Source organism: Nyctereutes procyonoides, unplaced genomic scaffold (assembly GCF_905146905.1).
Source record: "Nyctereutes procyonoides isolate TBG_1078 unplaced genomic scaffold, NYPRO_anot_genome, whole genome shotgun sequence".
Classification (NCBI taxonomy): Eukaryota; Metazoa; Chordata; class Mammalia; order Carnivora; family Canidae; genus Nyctereutes; species Nyctereutes procyonoides.
Window position 1 is genome coordinate 104,985,547 of NW_026575125.1, and position 17,764 is coordinate 105,003,310.

At 40.6% G+C, this 17,764-nt stretch overlaps 1 protein-coding gene and 1 non-coding gene across 2 annotated transcripts; both read right to left on the reverse strand.

Annotated features, from left to right (window-relative positions):
* Positions 1 to 12,475: 12,475 nt before the first annotated feature.
* Positions 12,476 to 17,510, reverse strand: RBMX (RNA binding motif protein X-linked). Its single transcript, XM_055338837.1, has 9 exons — positions 17,351 to 17,510; positions 16,151 to 16,278; positions 15,835 to 15,941; positions 15,117 to 15,288; positions 14,448 to 14,600; positions 13,995 to 14,109; positions 13,782 to 13,907; positions 13,608 to 13,690; positions 12,476 to 12,979 (listed from the first exon to the last, which is right to left on the reverse strand). Exons 2-9 carry the CDS (start codon positions 16,257 to 16,259, stop codon positions 12,669 to 12,671), a joined length of 1,176 nt encoding a protein of 391 aa, XP_055194812.1. The 5' UTR covers positions 16,260 to 16,278; positions 17,351 to 17,510; the 3' UTR covers positions 12,476 to 12,668.
* LOC129518988 (small nucleolar RNA SNORD61) lies at positions 16,031 to 16,102 on the reverse strand. The gene has a single exon (XR_008666309.1). It is a non-coding gene; the product is annotated as a small nucleolar RNA SNORD61 (small nucleolar RNA).
* Positions 17,511 to 17,764: the final 254 nt, after the last annotated feature.

The window sequence follows — 17,764 nt, forward strand, 5'->3', positions numbered from 1 at the left end:
ATAAACACATAAACTATATGGTATGTAAGAAAGTAATAAGCAGGCAGCCCGGGTGTGATCCTGGAGTCCCGGGACAGAGTCCCACATCGGGCTCCCTGCATGAAGCCTGCTCCTCCCCCTCTGCCTGTGTCTCTCATGAATAAATAAATAAAATCTTTTTTTAAAAAAGAAAGCATTATAGGGGAAAAACTAGAGCAGGGCTAAGGTGGAGGATGGGGTAACTGGGTGTTATACTATATATTGACAAATTGAATTTAAATATTTTTTAAAAATCTAGAGCAGGGTAATGAAGTTCAGGCATGCTGGGAATGGGGGGGAAGATGGAATGGACAGATGCAGTAGGATAGTCAGGGTAACCCTCATTGAGGGGATGGGCAAGATTTGAGCAGACTTGAGAGATGAGGGAGTCAAATGAGTATCTGGGGCAAATAGTGGGTCAAAAGTCTAAGCAGGCTCTACTGCGTTCTTTGCTTTGGATAACATGAAAAACTAAAATCAAGGTGTTGGCTGGGCCAGGCTAGTCTCCAGAGCTTCTGGGGAAGAATCTGCTTTCAAGATCATTTGGACTGATGGCAGAATGGAGTTCCTTTTCATTGTTGGCTATCAGCCTGGGGCTGTCTCAGCTTCTAGAGGCTACCTTTATTCTTGACGTGCAGCCACCCTTCCACTTGCAAAAAAGAACACAGTGAAATCCTTCTCATGCTCTAACCTCTGATTTCCTCTTTTGCTACCAGCCAGAGACAATCTTTTTTTCAATCTTTGCTTTTAAAGAGCTCATGCGATTATAGTGAACCTACCCAGGAAATCTCCCTTTTGATTAACTCAAAGTCAACAAATCAGTAACCTTAATTACAAATGCAAAATCCTTTTTACCTTTATTTTAGTAATCTCCACACCCAATGGTGGGGTTTGAATTCACAACCCCAAGATCAAGAGAGAAGAGATCTTCTAAAGAGAGGAGCATGTGACTGAGCCAGCCTGATGCCCCTTGCCCCCTCTCTCTTTTACCCTGTAAGAGAACACAATCATGACTGTATCATATTCACAGCACTGGGGATTAGGAAGAGAAATCTGGGGAGCCACGCTGGAATCCTGCTTACCAGAGACACAAAAAGTAGAAAACCTGAAGAGACCTAGATCTACTCAGGAAATTAAAACCACCACCAAAAAAACCCCAAATTAACAAAAAGCAGAATCAGATTTAAATACAGAGAACAAACTGATGGTTGCCAGAAGGAAGGATGGGTGGCTGAGCAAATTGGGTGAAGGGGCGTGGGAGGGACAGCCTTGCAGTATAGAATGAATGTCACAGGATTAAAAGGCACAGCATGGGGAACATAGTCAATGACACTGTAATAGCAAGAGCTATGCTTGTGGGAAAGACAGCATAATGTATAAACTTGTCCAATCACTAAGTTGAACACCTGAAACACTGTGTCAACTAAAACATAATTTTTATTTTTATTTTTTAAATTTTATTTATTTATGATAGGCACACAGAGAGAAAGAGAGGCAGAGACATACGCAGAGGGAGAAGCAGGCTCCATGCACCGGGAGCCCGATGTGGGATTCGATCCCGGGTCTCCAGGATCACGCCCTGGGCCAAAGACAGGCACTAAACCGCTGCGCCACCCAGGGATCCCCTAAAACATAATTTTTAAAATTTTAAAATAAACTTGCAATACAAAAATCTTTTCACAGAGAATTCCAGTCCCAGATTTTGGTGACTTCTATCAGACATTTAAAGACAATACCAATCCTAAACACACCCTTTTGGAAAAGAGGAAACATTTTCTAATTCATTTTATGAGGCCAACATTACCCTTCATACCAATTACCGATTTATTGCCTCTCATCTCCAAATTCACCTTTTGCTTGCTCTATGAAAATGAATCTGGGGGGACGCCTGGGTGGCTTAGCAGCTGAGCATCTGCCAGGGCATGATCCCAGGATGCTGGATCCAGTCCCACATTGGGCTCCCTGCAGGGAGCCTCCTTCTCCCTCTGCCTTTAGCCCTGGGTCTCTCATGAATAAATTAAAAAAAAATGAATCTAGGGTGCCTGGGTGTGGCTCAGTTGGTTAAATCTGACTCCATTTTGGATCAGGCCATGATCTTGGGGTTGTGAGATCAAGCCCTATGTTGGGCTCCTCGCTCAGCGGGTCATCAGCTTCAGGATTCTCCCTCTCTCCCCCACTCTTTCTTGGTCTCTAAAATAAATAAACCTTTTAAAAAAAGGAAAATAAATCTGAACCCCTTAAATATTTTCCCTTTGCCAGTTGGTGTGTAACAGTATGTAAAAGGAAAACTTGTTTCCTCTGTACCACTTTCAATATCTCAGGCCACCAAATGTGGGTTTAGAAAAAAACTATTCGTGATGAACCATTTATTATAAAGGACAGAACTTAGGAACAGCCAAACTGAAGAGCTGCCTAGGGCAAGGTATGGGTAAGGGCCACGGGGTATCCTTGCCCCCTCTGGCAGGGCACACCCCCACCCCAGCAACTATGCCTTCAACAACCAAGAGGTTCTCCAAATCCCCTCCCCATTGCATTTTTTTGTGAAGGTTTTACTAAGTAGGTATGACTGACTAAACTTTTGGCCGCTGGTGCTTGGCTCATCATCCCTTCTCCTCCCTCCCCTAAGGTAAAAGAGGTGGGGCTGAAAATTTTAATCCTTTCTAATCACATGGTCAGTTCCTCTGGCAATCAGCTCCCATCCTTAGGGACTTTCCAAAAGTAAGTTTAATATCAAACTTGGGTGTGGCTGAAAGGGGTTTATTAGGAATAAAGGAACAGCATTCTTTTCACCCTTATCAACCTAGTGCTATTTCAGGAACTGAGGACAAAATCCAAAAGATATGCCTTTAACTTTTATCACTCCAGAGTGGTTTCAAGAGCTGGGGATGAAAACCAAAAGATTTCTTAATGTATCGTAATACATTAGGTTTTGTCAGTAAAAGGCATTAAACACTACAGGAAGCAACCTACCTGGTTCAGGTAGGCTTGTTTGCAGGTTTTTTACAAACTGCTTCTCTGGCATGGGCAACTCCTCCAGGTCTGGCTCCTGCAGGGTGCAATGTGCTGCATCTTTTCCAGAAGGCCTCCTGCTGTTTTCTAGCCCAGTACCTGAGACCACCCTCCCAAAGAACAACCTTCTCCATGTACCCCAGAATATAGTTCTAGTAAATTCTGCAGGTTGGGAAGGGGGACCAGTGACTTCTGTAACCATGGCTCTCCAACCAGGTCTAGGTTTCAGCCCTGGGGCGGTGGCGGCGGCAGCGGGGGGTGGGGGGTGTCGTCTTCCTGAGTACTCCATCTCTGCCTTAGTGATTTCGGTCATTCTATTATATCTGGTATTCTTTTATTCTTCAGTTCTCTCGGTAATCCCTCATTTCCCCCATCCATGTTAAAACTTTGTTATCAAACCTTCCCTGTTTGATGACGGTGGTTTCTCTTCTGACTGGACCCAAACACTAAATTGACCTAGAAAGAGACCCTGGAGTAACAACTGGAGATAGACCCCACAAAAACAGAATTTGAGGATTGGTTTGTTCATGCCTTTGTGCTTGAGTTCCTTGCAAATAATAGTAATCCATGGCATGTAGGAGCATCACAATGAATCAAGAAGTGCTAACTTAAACGCATGCTTCATGAGCCCAAATACCTACTACACTTAACCCTTATACTAGTAAGATGACCATAAAGACTGTGGTGTTGGGTGGATTTTTTTTAGTTCACCTGAATGCTTGCAAAGAAAAAAATTACAAGCTCAAGTCCATTAACTGCCAGCTCCCAGTCATAGTCTGAGAATCAAAGAACTTCCATGGCAACTCCCCCCCAAAAAAAAAAAAAACTTAGGTCTTGTAGGGATGCCTGGGTGGCTCAGCAGTTGAGGGTCTGCCTTTGGCTCAGGGCATGATCCTGGGGTCTGCGATCAGGTCCCACAATGGGCTCCTTGCAGGGAGACTTTCTCCCTCTGATTCTCTGGGTCTCTCATGAATAAATGAATAAAACCTTTAAAAAAAAAAAACCTATGTCTTGTAGTCACAGACAGAGCCGATATTCCTGAAAATCACTGTACAGGGTGCTGAATTACAACAAATTCAGGCTCACATTAAAGTGCACGGATTGGTAAGGAATGAGACCCTGTGGAACCTCCTCTGTGGACCCAGATAAAACTGACAATCTTTAATGTCCAAGTCATTCTGAATCTCCTCCCATACCAGTTGATGAAGACTACCCTGCAAGGTCTACAAATAGGCCTTCCTCTGCTTAAAAACCCTAAGATAACCTCATGTGGGGCACACTCCTTGAAAGGGGATGCCATTCTCCTTAATATCCAGCACAACCACCTCCGACTGCCATGAGAGTTCTATAACCAGGGTCAAATCTCAGCATGCTCCAGGCAGCCAGCCAGGTATACACTACAACCCACAAAGAAATCACTTCCACACCAAACTGAAGTGGATAGGCAAAATACGGGAATGCTGACCATTAAATACTATACTTAGAAACAACGGCCTATATACTTGTAGTCTTCAAAAGATGCTGATGAGAAGTCACAACAAAGACATTTAACATAATACCACAGCATTTCAGTAAATTAAAAATACATGCATATAAAACATCAATATACATAAAATGCACTAGAATGGTTGCCACTGGAGAGGGGTAAATGGGAGTGGGAACAAAATGTGAAAGTGAAATGAGAAGGGCACTGTATAGATTAATCATCATAATGTACCAAAAAACTGAGGACTATGACTCAGGAAGAAAAAAAAAAAAGAACCTTGGCTTATAATAGGGATTTCTAATTCTTCCCCAAGATTCTAACATAAGGTATTGGGCTCCTTCCCCCAATTCCAGCCCTGAAGATGACAGATGATGAAATCTACTACTTGTACAGAATTCACCATGTGCCAGGCACTATTAACTCAACTTAATCCTCATGTTGAGATATCCTATGCTAAGAAATAGATCCTCTTCTCCCCATTTGACAGGTGAGAGAATATGGAGAGGTTAAGTAAACTGCCTAGGGTCACACAACTGGTAATGCTGGAGCTTGAATTCAAACTCAAGGTAGTCTAGATATAACTGAAGAATACCTAAAGACTGGAGAAGGGGAGTCTAGAGCAGAGATGGAGGTCAGGAGACAGCGATCTAAAACTAAAATGGAAGAGGAACAGCACCATGAGAGGCTAGATAAGAAATTTCTGTCTCCTTTCCCCTCCCCCAACATTACTCTGAAAACATCCTTCACCTCATTACCATGTTAAGAACAGCTGTGCTGGGATGCCTGGGTGGCTCAGCATCTACTTTTGGCCCAGGGCATGATCCTAGAGTCCTGATTGAGCCCCCCCCCCCATCAGGCTCCCTGCATAGAGCCTCCCTCTCTCTCTCTCTCTCTGCCTATGTCTCTACCTCTCTGTGTCTCTCATGAATAAATAAAACTCTTAAATAAAAAAACAGCGAGGCCAAGCCAGCTGGAAGTGGATTTACATGATGGTAGCACTGAAGCCACTGGGGTTGACAGCATATGTGTAGTAAGAGCACAAGGGTCCATCAGCTCCCAAAACACACACACACACACACCCCAGCCTGACATCTTGAACCAATAAATACACCCTAGACCCTCAAGATAGGAATGTGGCCAAGATTTCCTTGAGGAAATGGGACTATCCCAAGAGGAAAAACATAGTCACTGGCACCAGGGGTTCCCCAAACAGCCCCTACAGTGAAGTTCAGAGTTGAAAAAACCCTCAGAGCTCATCTCCTACTCTTAAAATCATGAGCATAAACTCACAATTTCCACTTAAAAAAGTCTCTAAACATAGAAGATGGAGTTTGAAGTAAAACAAAAACTCATCAACAATAACTTTGAGGAAAAAACATTTCACAGAGGGAGGTATGGGTGCCTCAGGGGTTGAGCGTAATGCCTTTGGCTCAGGGCATGATTCTGGAGTTCCAAGATCGGGTTCCGCATTAGGCTCCTTGCATGGAGCTTGCTTCTCCTCCCTGTGCCTGTCTCTCTCATGAATAAAGTCTTTAAATAAAAAATAATTCCACAAAAAATAACTTTTAAAAATTAGTATTTTTAGACAACATAATATGGAGCTACAATAACCAAGATCAGACACATTAAAAAAAAAAAGTAATGGACGTAGGTATACCTGGTTCCTACAAAGACATGGAGATAGTAATTCAACAGAAGAGCAATCTTTTCAACAGACTAGAACAGATATCCTTATTTTTAAAAAATTCCAACTCTTACCAAAAAAAAAAATTCAAAATGATTATAGACCTAACAAAGTTTTAACTACCAGACTCAAAACACACACCAATGATAATCTTAGTTTTGACAAATACACCATAATTATGTAAGACATTAAAATTCAGGTGAACTAGGTATAGATATATAGAAACTCTATGCTATCTGTGCTTTCCTATAAATTTAAAATCACCCCAAAATGAAGTTCATTTTTTAAAAAGTGCTTAACATTAGTCACCAGGGAAATACAAATTAAAATCTCAATGTGAAAAAAAAAATCTCAGTGTGATACCACCCCACCCACCCACCAAAAATGGGTAAAATTAAACAGAACAGCAGCCAATGTTTGAAAGCAACCAGAAAACCCATAAATGCTTGCTAAGAGGGCATAAAAATGGTACTTTTAATATTCAGCACTTTAAAAATTAAAGAGTCCACTCAGGTACCTCGTCAATTTCACTCCAAATTTTATCCAAAAGAAATGGAACTATATGCCCAAAACTTGTATAATATTGATAACATTATTCATAATAGCCCAAAACTAGAAGCCTAGGTGCCTATCAGAACAGATAAACTATATACACTGTAAGCTACACACTGTAATTCTCTGCACCAAAAAGAAACTAATACAACTACATGGCTAAATCTCAAAATCATGCGGACAGTAGCTAAACACAAAAAGTATGTTGGTGTGAGACTGAATTCATAAAGTCCTAAAATATGCAAATCTACCCTGCAACAGAAACCTGTGGTCAATGTTGTTTCTCTGGGCCTGGGAGAAGAGACACTAGTAAGGGGCACGCAGGCACTTTTTGGAGGGAAATATGCCTCTTAAATAGGTTATACAACTCTTTCCTAACTCCTCTTGTAAATAAATTTTATCTTTTTAAAATGCAAATGCTCCTCACCTATCAGAGACACAAATTTAAACCACAAGGAGATACAACATACCCACCAGAATGGCTACATTTAAAAGTACCACATACTGATATGGGCATGGAGTAAAATGTTACAACTTTGGAAAGGCAACTCCCTAAGAAACTAAGCATCTATCATAGGATCCTGCACATCCAGCAATTCCACTAAGTGTTTTCATCTGATGATGTATACAGACTTGTGTATTAAGAACATTCAATTAGCAACTTTAACAATAGCCAACTGGAAAAGGCCCAGGTCTCCATCAAAAGGTAAACTGCACCATGCTGGCAATAATAAGGAACTACAGATACACACACGGCAAAATCTCAGAAGCATTTTGCTGATAAAGAGCCTTATACAAGGCTTCACTTTTGATTGCATTTAGGCAAAACTAGTCTAAATCTTTGAGAAAGGAGGGCAAGAATGGTCTAGGAAGAGTCACAGGGTAACTGGTTAGGTGATAGCAATGTTCTCTGTGTTTTGCCAAATTTCATGGTATGCCTATTTGAACACTTTAAAGGTTTATTAACACATTAATCTTCAAAACCTGTAAATATTGAGATTATTGATGCAGGTTTTTAGGGAAGCACACTGATATGTCCAATTTAAAAATTGATGGGAAGGACTGGTTCTCCTAGAATAATTGGTACGGAGCTAAGAAGTTTATTTACAGGACGATACTCAGGGCTTTATTGTCATCCTAATGCTCAACAGACCTTACTTTCCCATGTGAGGACTTCTCTTCAACTGGCTTTTAATAAGCCAAATACAAGTTTTAGGTGCAGATGAATTTAATGCATCTAACAAGGACCCATAAAAATGGAGGTTGCTCCAGCGATCTGGGCCCATGTCACTAATCTAAACCTGTCAGAGGTTTAGATGCACTTAGAGCAAACCTAATACACCAAACAATCCAATTCAGCTTTACCTCCCATACCCTAGAAAATAAGACCTTATAGCCAACAATATACACCTTTCTGCACATCTTCCAATTCTATGAAACTCAGTCACGCTTCAAACCCCCCAGAAACAGAGCCTCCACTGTTTTGAGGCCCTGCACTCCAATCCATGGGGTGTCTTCCTTTGAAAAAAGGACAAGTCACTACATTTTTAGTTTTAACAAGTACACCAGGAGTCAGATGTACATAGAACAGTCAATAAAAGCAGAGTTGTCAACACAAAGTACATTAATTAATCACATGGTGCTGGGTTTAAACAGAATTGCTAAAGGCCCAAATTGGGATTTCCTACCAAACTGAGCTAAAATGGACTGGTTTTTTCCAAGAGTTACGCAGAAGCACCAGAGTACATCTTTGGTCTTTCAATTTCTAGTTCTTTGATGTCCTTGCTCCCATTCACCTATGCAGGGATAAAGATCTTAAAGGCAATCACCTCAAGATCTACACCTGAAGCTCTCTCCCCTAATAAAGGGGGCCTAGTCACAAAACGGGCCACCTCGATGACTGTTCTATGGCAACTGCTCAAAAGTGCCCTCACTGCATGAGAAGTAGAGTTTGGGGAGGAGGACATATGGAGACCATACTGAAAAGTCTGAAGTCCTTATTACAAAAACTAAAAAGAAAAAGAACCCAGGGGTCACAAAAAAATGCAGGTTAAGTTTTATTAAGTTTCAAATACAAAACATTCCAAAAAGAGAAAAGTGATCTATAATATCTACGTTCTATAATCAACTACCAGTTAAACAAAACATTTTATCATTCTGTCTTACAACCAGTATAAAGCCAGAAGAATGAAGACGGATTCTTTCTTTTTCCAATGGGAGAGTAAGTCTGCTGGGTCAGTAAACTTTGCCAAATAGCCGAATAGTCGTTTAGGTATGCTTAATTCGAATTTAATAGTTTATGTTTACTATGATTAATTTCTATGTTCTACACTATTTTCAAAATATCTAAAAATCTCCAAAGCCAAAGTCATCAGAAGCACAATCCCAAGTAGTTTACATTATTGGAGGATTGAGGAAGACAGCTATGTAAGTGCAATAGCTACTTAAATTTGGTCAATACCCTCATCATGATCTGCAATTACAAGAGCCTGTCCAATGAGGGTTACAATTTTTGGACTATTTCCTACAATTGCCAAGATTAAACATGATAAGCACGGATTTTACTATGAAAACAAAAATCTCAGAAGTTTTCGTACTTCGTTCTAACGCAACAACTCAAATCCAGTTCCTCTGAGAACATTAGCTTTTTATATATACTCAGCTTGGTCTTCAACATGACTGGTTTGCTTCCAAGACAGGTGGTGGGGTTATAGCAGGCTTACAAAACAATACTTAAAAGCCAAGTGGCCCAATTTTGTTTCCAGTCATTTTAGCTATGTTTCCAGTTACTTTAGGTTCCAGACACTACTCCTCCCCTTCTTTTATGAGTGAACCCCACTTCTGGGTAAACTACAAATATTCCACTTGCTGAAAAATCCGTTTACTGGATAAAGAGTTACCACTCATGCCTTTCATTTTTCTACTTCAACTTTCTGACAGTGATAATTAGGAATTGCAGAGTTGTCCCCTAGGACTTTAACAAAATGAAAGCCAAGCTGTAAAATCCACATAAAGAATCACAAGAACTTACTACCTCCACTTACCAATTTCCTTAACTGCTCCCCTTTATCTGGTCAATTACTTTTTTGAAGTAACTACCACTCCCTAGTTAAGTGCTAACCAACACTGATGCCTTCCCTCCTTAGATCCACAGGAACCCTCGAAGGCAAAAATCTATTGCCTGCACCAAACCAATTCTGATGAGTACTGCTTATGCAACTGTTGTGCCTTATCGACAATCAGCATTCTTCTGCTTCAACAACTCTGTAAAATGAAAAGCATGTGATCAGGTCACAAGACATTGTTTTATACTGGAAATCACTCCCCCTCCCCACCCATTCTTTATATACTTTTTTGTTGCTTTAACTGGCAACAAAACATTCGCTTTAAATTACAAGCTCTAAAATGCAACCAAAAACACTCATTACAATTCCTGCATCACTTTGGGTAATACTGAGTATAACTACATCATGCCAACAACGTTACTCCAAGTGGGAACTGAGAACAGTGGCATCTGTTATCCCATTACTCAATTTGTACTACGGCTGAAGAGGCACCGTTAATAAAAAGGGTATCCTCATAAAATGCACGGAGTCAAGTTGAAACCTCATGCAAGTGCAGTTTGTTCACATACCAAAACAAACTGTACAGCTCCAATCAATCTCTGCTTATGGGGACTGTATTAAACAAGCTTTATACATTCAAAAATAGCTAATAAAGGGGATTAAGAGGTACAAACTTCCAGTTACAGGATAAATAACTCAGTTGGAAAGTACACCCTAATATAGAAAAAAATGCTAATATTCTATGACTGAGCCGCTAATGGAAACATACCTGTTTAAGATAACCTTGCCCTACATTCTAATGGATAACGCACCAAGTGTTACACATTACAGCACCTAATTTTATCCTAATCCACAAGATTATACCCCCTTCAGAGAAATTTACAAGTATCAGATATGCAAAATGGAAAAGCTACTAAAGCTATTATTACTTACACCTATAAAGGCCACGGCTTTTGAAACTTACCTTAGCATTTGATTTCTCTTGCTGCCAGCTTTATCTAGTATGAATATATCAGCACTCCAACCATAATGACCAAAATCCTCAACCTGTAAAAATTAAATAGGTAACTAGTTATCTCCCTTAAAGGAAATTCTTCAAAACTTGCCTACAACTGCTCTTTTCCAGAAAGAAAAGGCAAGTTCAGACTTGCAGCTTAACGTTATTTCATGTTCTACTAATTCTCAAAGTGGTGGAAGATTCACTGGCTTGGGATGGACTGGAATGGCTTAAAATGGTTTAAGTTGCATGGCTTATGGATTCTCATTCTGTTCCAATGGTGCACTGCCATGTTAAATCCATAAGTTGAACGGACAAAACTTATTTGAAGGAATAAGTGCAGTGTAAGGATTTTAGTTGGAGGTCTTCAAGTTTACTATATTCAAGAGCATCTTTTTCAACTTCATGGCTGGACCTGGGTCATGCTGCCTCAGGTTTTGCTTTTAAAAGACCACTTGCAATAGATTTTCTCCATACAGTGTAGTTTCATAGAACTAAAAACAAGTCAGGCATCCAACTAAATGTCAAGTTTGCAATGGCTTACAGGGGCAGAGTGTGACCCCAAACTTAAGCCATTTCCTAAATTGACTAAAAGGCTATTTTGAAAAATGTTAAAACATATGAAGCATGTTTAAAGGTCTTCATCAAAAATACTTTAAAAAAAAAAAGACACCCCCTCCCAAGCCCCAGATCGCTATTGGTAAACAACAGCTGTTATTATTAAGGCCTTTAAGTGTCATACATGCTTTAAAAAAAAAATCCATGTGTTGAATTTGGAGGACTTCTAATATGCTATCGAACACTTTGCTTTTCCAAAGTTTTTTTTTTAATCTAGAAAGCATTTCCATTGCCATGAGGTACAGTATGTCTCACTGTACTATGAGGAAGGTAAGTGTTCAATCTCGACTTAGACGGAAAAACTAGTTTGCTTTGCTTACCATCTTTGCTGTTTCACAGGCATTTGATGCTTTAAATCTGATGTGGAATGCTGATAGATTCACTTTTTAGAAGTCATAAGCCTTTGAGAAGTTGGAGATAACTTCATTGCTTATCTATTTTCTCCTTTGCAATCAAGCTGTTCCTTAAAAGTGAGACACTACAGAGTTGCAAAAATTTGAAACAGTAAGAGCAAGCACCGTTTGCAGCTTCATGGTTGGTTTTGGCCAAACTTTTTATTTAGTATTCTGTAGTTGCTTAACACACACTTAAATGGTCTTATTGGGGGAGGGGATAGGGGAGGTTCTTGTAGATTCCCAAGGAAATGTCAGAAAGGCAAAATATGGCCAGCATTATCCATTTGCTTTTTTTGGATTTACTGGGTGAATAGCACTTTCCTTACATAAGCATCTGATCTCAGGTTTTTCATTACTGAGAACATTGAGATTTCAGTTTGAAGACACTCTGAAATCCTAAGAGTAGCATACCCCGACCACCCTCTAATAGCTAGCTTGTTTGTATAGGCAGAAGGATTCACCTCTCCATTTTAGAAGGCTAGATGTTTGTGGAAGGTCTTAGAATTGCTTTGCCTCATTTACTGGGAAAAATCAGATATAGGAAGTGGCCTTTAGGGACACTTTTAACTTGAAAAATTACAACACTAGTACACAAGTCAAGTCTTAACACATTTAACATTTGCTTATTGAAAGCAATGTCATAAAGTCAAATAAGATTAAACAGGTTTTACTTTTTTCCCTCACAAGAACATAAAAATTATGGAAGGGGAACTTAACAAGAAATTTAAAAAAGATAACACAATTTTTCCTTTTAGTAGTCCTTGGGTAGTTATGACAGAAAAGGTTCCACTTTTTTGTTTGTTTTCTTTGAACGGGGATTTTGGTCCAAAGTTTTGTTTTGTTTTTAATATCTGCTTCTGCCTCCCCCTCTATCAGATCGGCTTCCTCCACGGCCACCACCTCTTGGTGCTCCGCGGCTTGAACTGCTGTAGGAATCACGCGGAGGAGGGTACCCCCTTTCCATAGAAGGGGGAAGCCCTCTTTCTTGTCTGCCAACCCGATCACGACCACTTGAGTAGAGATCACTTCGGCTGCTTGAGTAACTGTCTCGACTTCCACCATATCCGTCACGTGAGCTGCTGTAATCATCATAGCGACTGCTTCCACCATAAGATGGCGGGGGCCCTCGTGTAGGTGGAGCACTACGTGAGTTACCTGCAGGGTCAATGGTCAGGTAATATGGCAACACTATAAATTGTATATATACAACATTTAAATCTGAATTTACAGAATTCTTGTATTAAACGTTTACTTTAACTGGGAGGTTTTAAACTCTGCCATTGCTGGCCATTAACAGGGATTTGCTCATCTGCTGAGATACGGAAATTGGATGGGTTTTAATGTTTGTTTGAAAAGATTGAAGACGGTGTGTATTTCAAGAGGATATTCCAGACAGCTTGTTATTTTATAGTAGACACTCAGACACTTTCCAGTGATAAGTTGCAATTTTGAACTGTAGACTTTCCTTCATATTGCAATGGTAAACATTTGATCTTGTTAATAAAATTTTTAAATTGTATTTTCACTGTTGGGGGAAAACACATAAGGCTGCCAATTTAAGCAAGCAAAATCCCCTCCAAAGCAAGCAAACAGCCTCAAAAAAAAAAACTTAGAAAAAAACAAAAGCCCCTCACGAAACTAGGAAAAGCCCAGCTGATAACGTTACCCCTTAAAAGCAAGCAAATATCCCTTAAAAAGCAAGCACCACACAGCCTAATAAAGTGGCTCATGAACCTAAAAACTCAAGCTGGTGATATTCAAAGACCCTCAATCAGTATCTTACCATAACTCTCATATGAATCTCTGTAGGAACCTCCACTTGGATGATCTGAATAGTCACGATCACGACCATAGCCATCTCTATCACTAAAGAGAAAAACTTGTTAAGTCACAGGGCAATTTTCAGAGCAATTTTATCTTTTACAGCCAGCTGTGACAGGCAACAATATTACTTTACCTATAGCCTCTTGATGGGTAGTCATCACGTGAACTGGAATGACCATAATCACGGTAAGTATAATCTCTTGGTGGTGGTGCATAATCTCTTGTATCACGAGAACTTGGGTAATCTCTGCTTGAATAGCTACAAAAACAAAAAAATAACTTGGTTCACGCTTTTGACAAGTTCCCCTTTCAACCTCAAATATCTACTACTACACTTGTCTGTTACCTGTCTTTAGTAGAATATCCATCATCTCTTGGGGACAAATACACATCTCTACGAGAGGGCAGGGGTTCCCTTCGAGGTGGGCCTCCATAACTATCTCTTCCACGTGACACAGGAGCTTAAGGGAAAAAAATTAACCATTTAAAAAATATATCCAAAAATGGAAAGCTAAAATATGAATTTGCATTCAGGCATTGAGGGCAGAGATTCAAATAGGACAGTACAACTAAATCAATAAGTTTCTTTAAAATTTCCTATTCACAAATCAATTCTTTTCAGTGCTTGTAACTTTATGTACCTAGATCACACCTCAAGTCCATGAGTCCATTTCATTAACATTTTTATACTTAACAATTAATTAGGTTTTTAATTTTAAAGCATCATTTTTTAAAATTCACTAATCAATCTTTTCTGTTATGGTGGTAGAACATATTATTCAATAAATCTAGCACTTACCTCTTCCTCCCATTCCACTGCTGCTGCGAACTGGTCCTGAAGGGGCAGATCTTTTAGGAGGAGGACCACCACTTCGTGGTGGTGGTCCTCTTTTTACTGGAAGTGGTCCCCTGGAAGAACTCATGTTAAAATTCATGGAATAGCCACCATCATCTGCATTGAAAAAGAAAAGAAAAACATGTTAATTCTCACATCAATGAAAGTCATAAAAGTTTCCTTTGCTGTATCAATGACCATTTTGCTTAGTTGGGAAATCTTGCTTTAATTTGCACTTGTCCAAGGGAATCTATATAGACTAACAAAACTAATAGTAGTCTAAGCTCCTTCAAAAAATGGTTTAATTCTTATACACTTAAAATATGTGTTCTGAGAAGTTTTCTGCAAACTTCTTTCACAAACTACCCATATAAGTTGGTTTTCTATGGTTTTAGTTTTTAATATTTAAGTAATCCCAGTGTGGGACTCAAACTCATGACCTGTGATTAAGTTGTCAGCCAGGCTCTGGTCCATTTTTTTAAACACTAATTTGACTTAGGTAAATGATAAAGGAGTAGGTGTGCTCAATATCAAAAGCTGGAGAATTTGTACCAGGACACAACACCAACGCAGATCGATGTGGAGTTTGCAGTTCATAAATTCTACAAGCCTGTAGTAGACTCAAGTCATTACCCATGTGCCCTCCACGTGAAGGAGGTCCCCTGGTTCCTCCACTTCCTCCTCTTCCGCCTCTAAGACCTCTTGGAGGGCCTCTGCTTCTTGGAGGTGGAGGTGGTCCACGTCTACCACTTTCAAATGATGGTTTTGTGGCTTGTTCTACCTTGATGGCTTTTCCATCTAAGGACTAAACATCAAAGTGGTTAATTGCATTAGTATTTAAAGAGATCTCGCAGATATATTCACTATGCATTGTGCCACCAATGTGCCCTCCAAATTCAAGTTTTTAGGTAAATTTAGCTCATCAACTAATCTGAGAAAAGTGATAAAAATATATGGTCACTTTTCCATTGAAAGTTTTTTTTGGGGGGGGGGGCAAGTATCTTAGAACAATACTGATCAGTTGAACCCCAACATAAGGTGACTATCACACTGCTGGTCAATAAAGTTTAAAGAGCCAGACAGTCAACTTGTTATCAAATGTGATAACCGAAGAAAAGCCAGGTTGTCAACTCATTTTATGGATTCCAGATAACAATCAGATAATTTTCTGATTTGAAAACACTTAAAAGAGTATAATCCACAACTTCCCAAAATTTGAAACTACAAAGGGCGAAAATTAGAGGGTTCTGGAAAGGCATACATTCAAACACAACTCAAGACCTACCCTAGACCAAACTTCAATAACAGCATTAAGTTAATGCATTAAGAAACTTCCATTGTGCAATCTCACCTTTCCATTCATGTCTCTGGCTGCATCCTTAGCGTCTGCTGGGCTCTCAAAGGTGACAAAAGCAAATCCTCTTGATTTGTTGGTTTCACGATCTTTCATCAATAGAACTAAAAAAAAAAAAAAACCAGGTTTTTTTTTGGGGGGGGGGGTGTTACTCTAGTTCGAATTAGGTAAGACAAGTGCACCTACAAAATGTAAGCTCAGAACTTCTTAGAGGACAAAATAATGTATCATTTCAGACAATCAACGCAATTAAATACATCACAGCTTACATTTTAAATTCTAACAGCTCCCTATATAGTTTCAGATAACTCACCTTCCACTATTCGTCCATATTTGCCAAATACTGCTTCAAGGGCTTTTTCATTTGTTTCCGTATTGAGGCCACCAATGAAAAGCTTTCCTGGGCGATCTGCTTCAACCATTTTTCCCCCTGGTGAGAGTCTGTTGAAAAAGAATAGTATTACCTCCCTATAAAAAGTTCAAGTTCACAGGACACACCTATTTACTGGTACATCTTTCTTGTTTTACTAAAATCATCATTCGTTTTCTAAGTCTCAGCAGGAAACCAATTTAAGTAGTTTACGGATACAGCAGTTTACACTAAACTAGTTAAAAAGGGCCAGCTTCGCTAATGCCTTCATCCTTAATCCACCTCGGCAATTTTAATAAAGCAACAGCCACTCAGCATTTGAAAAAGCCATTTTAGTTTAATCCTAGATGTGTTTCCTTTTAAAGATTCAATTATCACATCCCAATCACCCTAATGGTTTTTTAAAAGTGCATCGCCTCATTCAAGGTCACAGACCAGACGCAAGTCCTCTTCCAAGACCTTTGCCTTTTCTCATTAGGATTCCCTAGTAAATCTAAAGAGAAATTTAAAGTTTGCGCCAAGTTATACCTCCTCTTCTTTAGCAGCCCCTGCCCCGCCGAAAAGGTTTAAAAGAAAAAAAAAAGGTCTCAGTCTCGTTTCATAATAACGGAAGGTGGAAGCGCGCATCGTATCACTCAACACTCCGTGACTGCAGCAGAATCCAATTAAAACCCGTCATTAAAAACCGCGTGGAAAACACAAAATGGCGACACTTGGATTCAACCCAGAAAAACCCACACCGGTCAGGGGAGTAACTTTTGCCATCAGCAGTGGTTGGGAAAATTCAAAGGGCTTCCTTTCCAAGGCCGCCAATGAACAAGGACCCGCGTAAAAGCGCACGTGCCCATCCGTAGCGCCAGCGCCATCCCAATGCAGGTACCGCGGCGGTCTGCCCTCGTCCTGTTCCAGCCCCGACCTCGGGCACCAACCCCGCAGGCGGACAGCCAAACTTTCTCGAGAGGCACCGAACGGAATGGCGCTCCCACGTCTGTTTTCCCCGGACGTGCTCGGCTTCAACGAAATAGGTCGGCACCTTTAGGCTCTTAAAATGGCGCCCGCCACCCCCATCTCCAGGGAGATAATCCCAAGTTGTAACGTGGCAAGAAGGTACGAGAAACGGGTGAAGGAAAGAGTAACACGTACCGGAGGGGTGACGACCGTTCCAAGCTCCTATGAGCTCGCCGGCAGGGGCTTCGTAGCAGCTCAGCACGAGTGAGAGCCACCGGCTCTGAGAGCGGAAGAGGGAAGCCGCTAGCACTACTGCGCAACGAGGGCGAACAAAGGAGACAGCAAACTTTATACTGCCCGGGAACGAGGCTGAAGGACCCGGATGGAAACCGAGCTTAGAATTTGAAACGCAAAGGGAGGGGGAGCGGTTCCCAGCCTCCCATTGGCCGTCCTCTCTGTCACTCACTCCTTGCTCCTCCCCTTTCCCCAGGCCCTCCGCGTTCTGGCCGGCGCCCGTTTCTAACCGATTCCCCAGCCCCCACCCGTGCTCCACAAACCCGCGTTTTTGCTTTCCGCTAGAATGGTTCACGGGCTGCATTTAATTCCGAA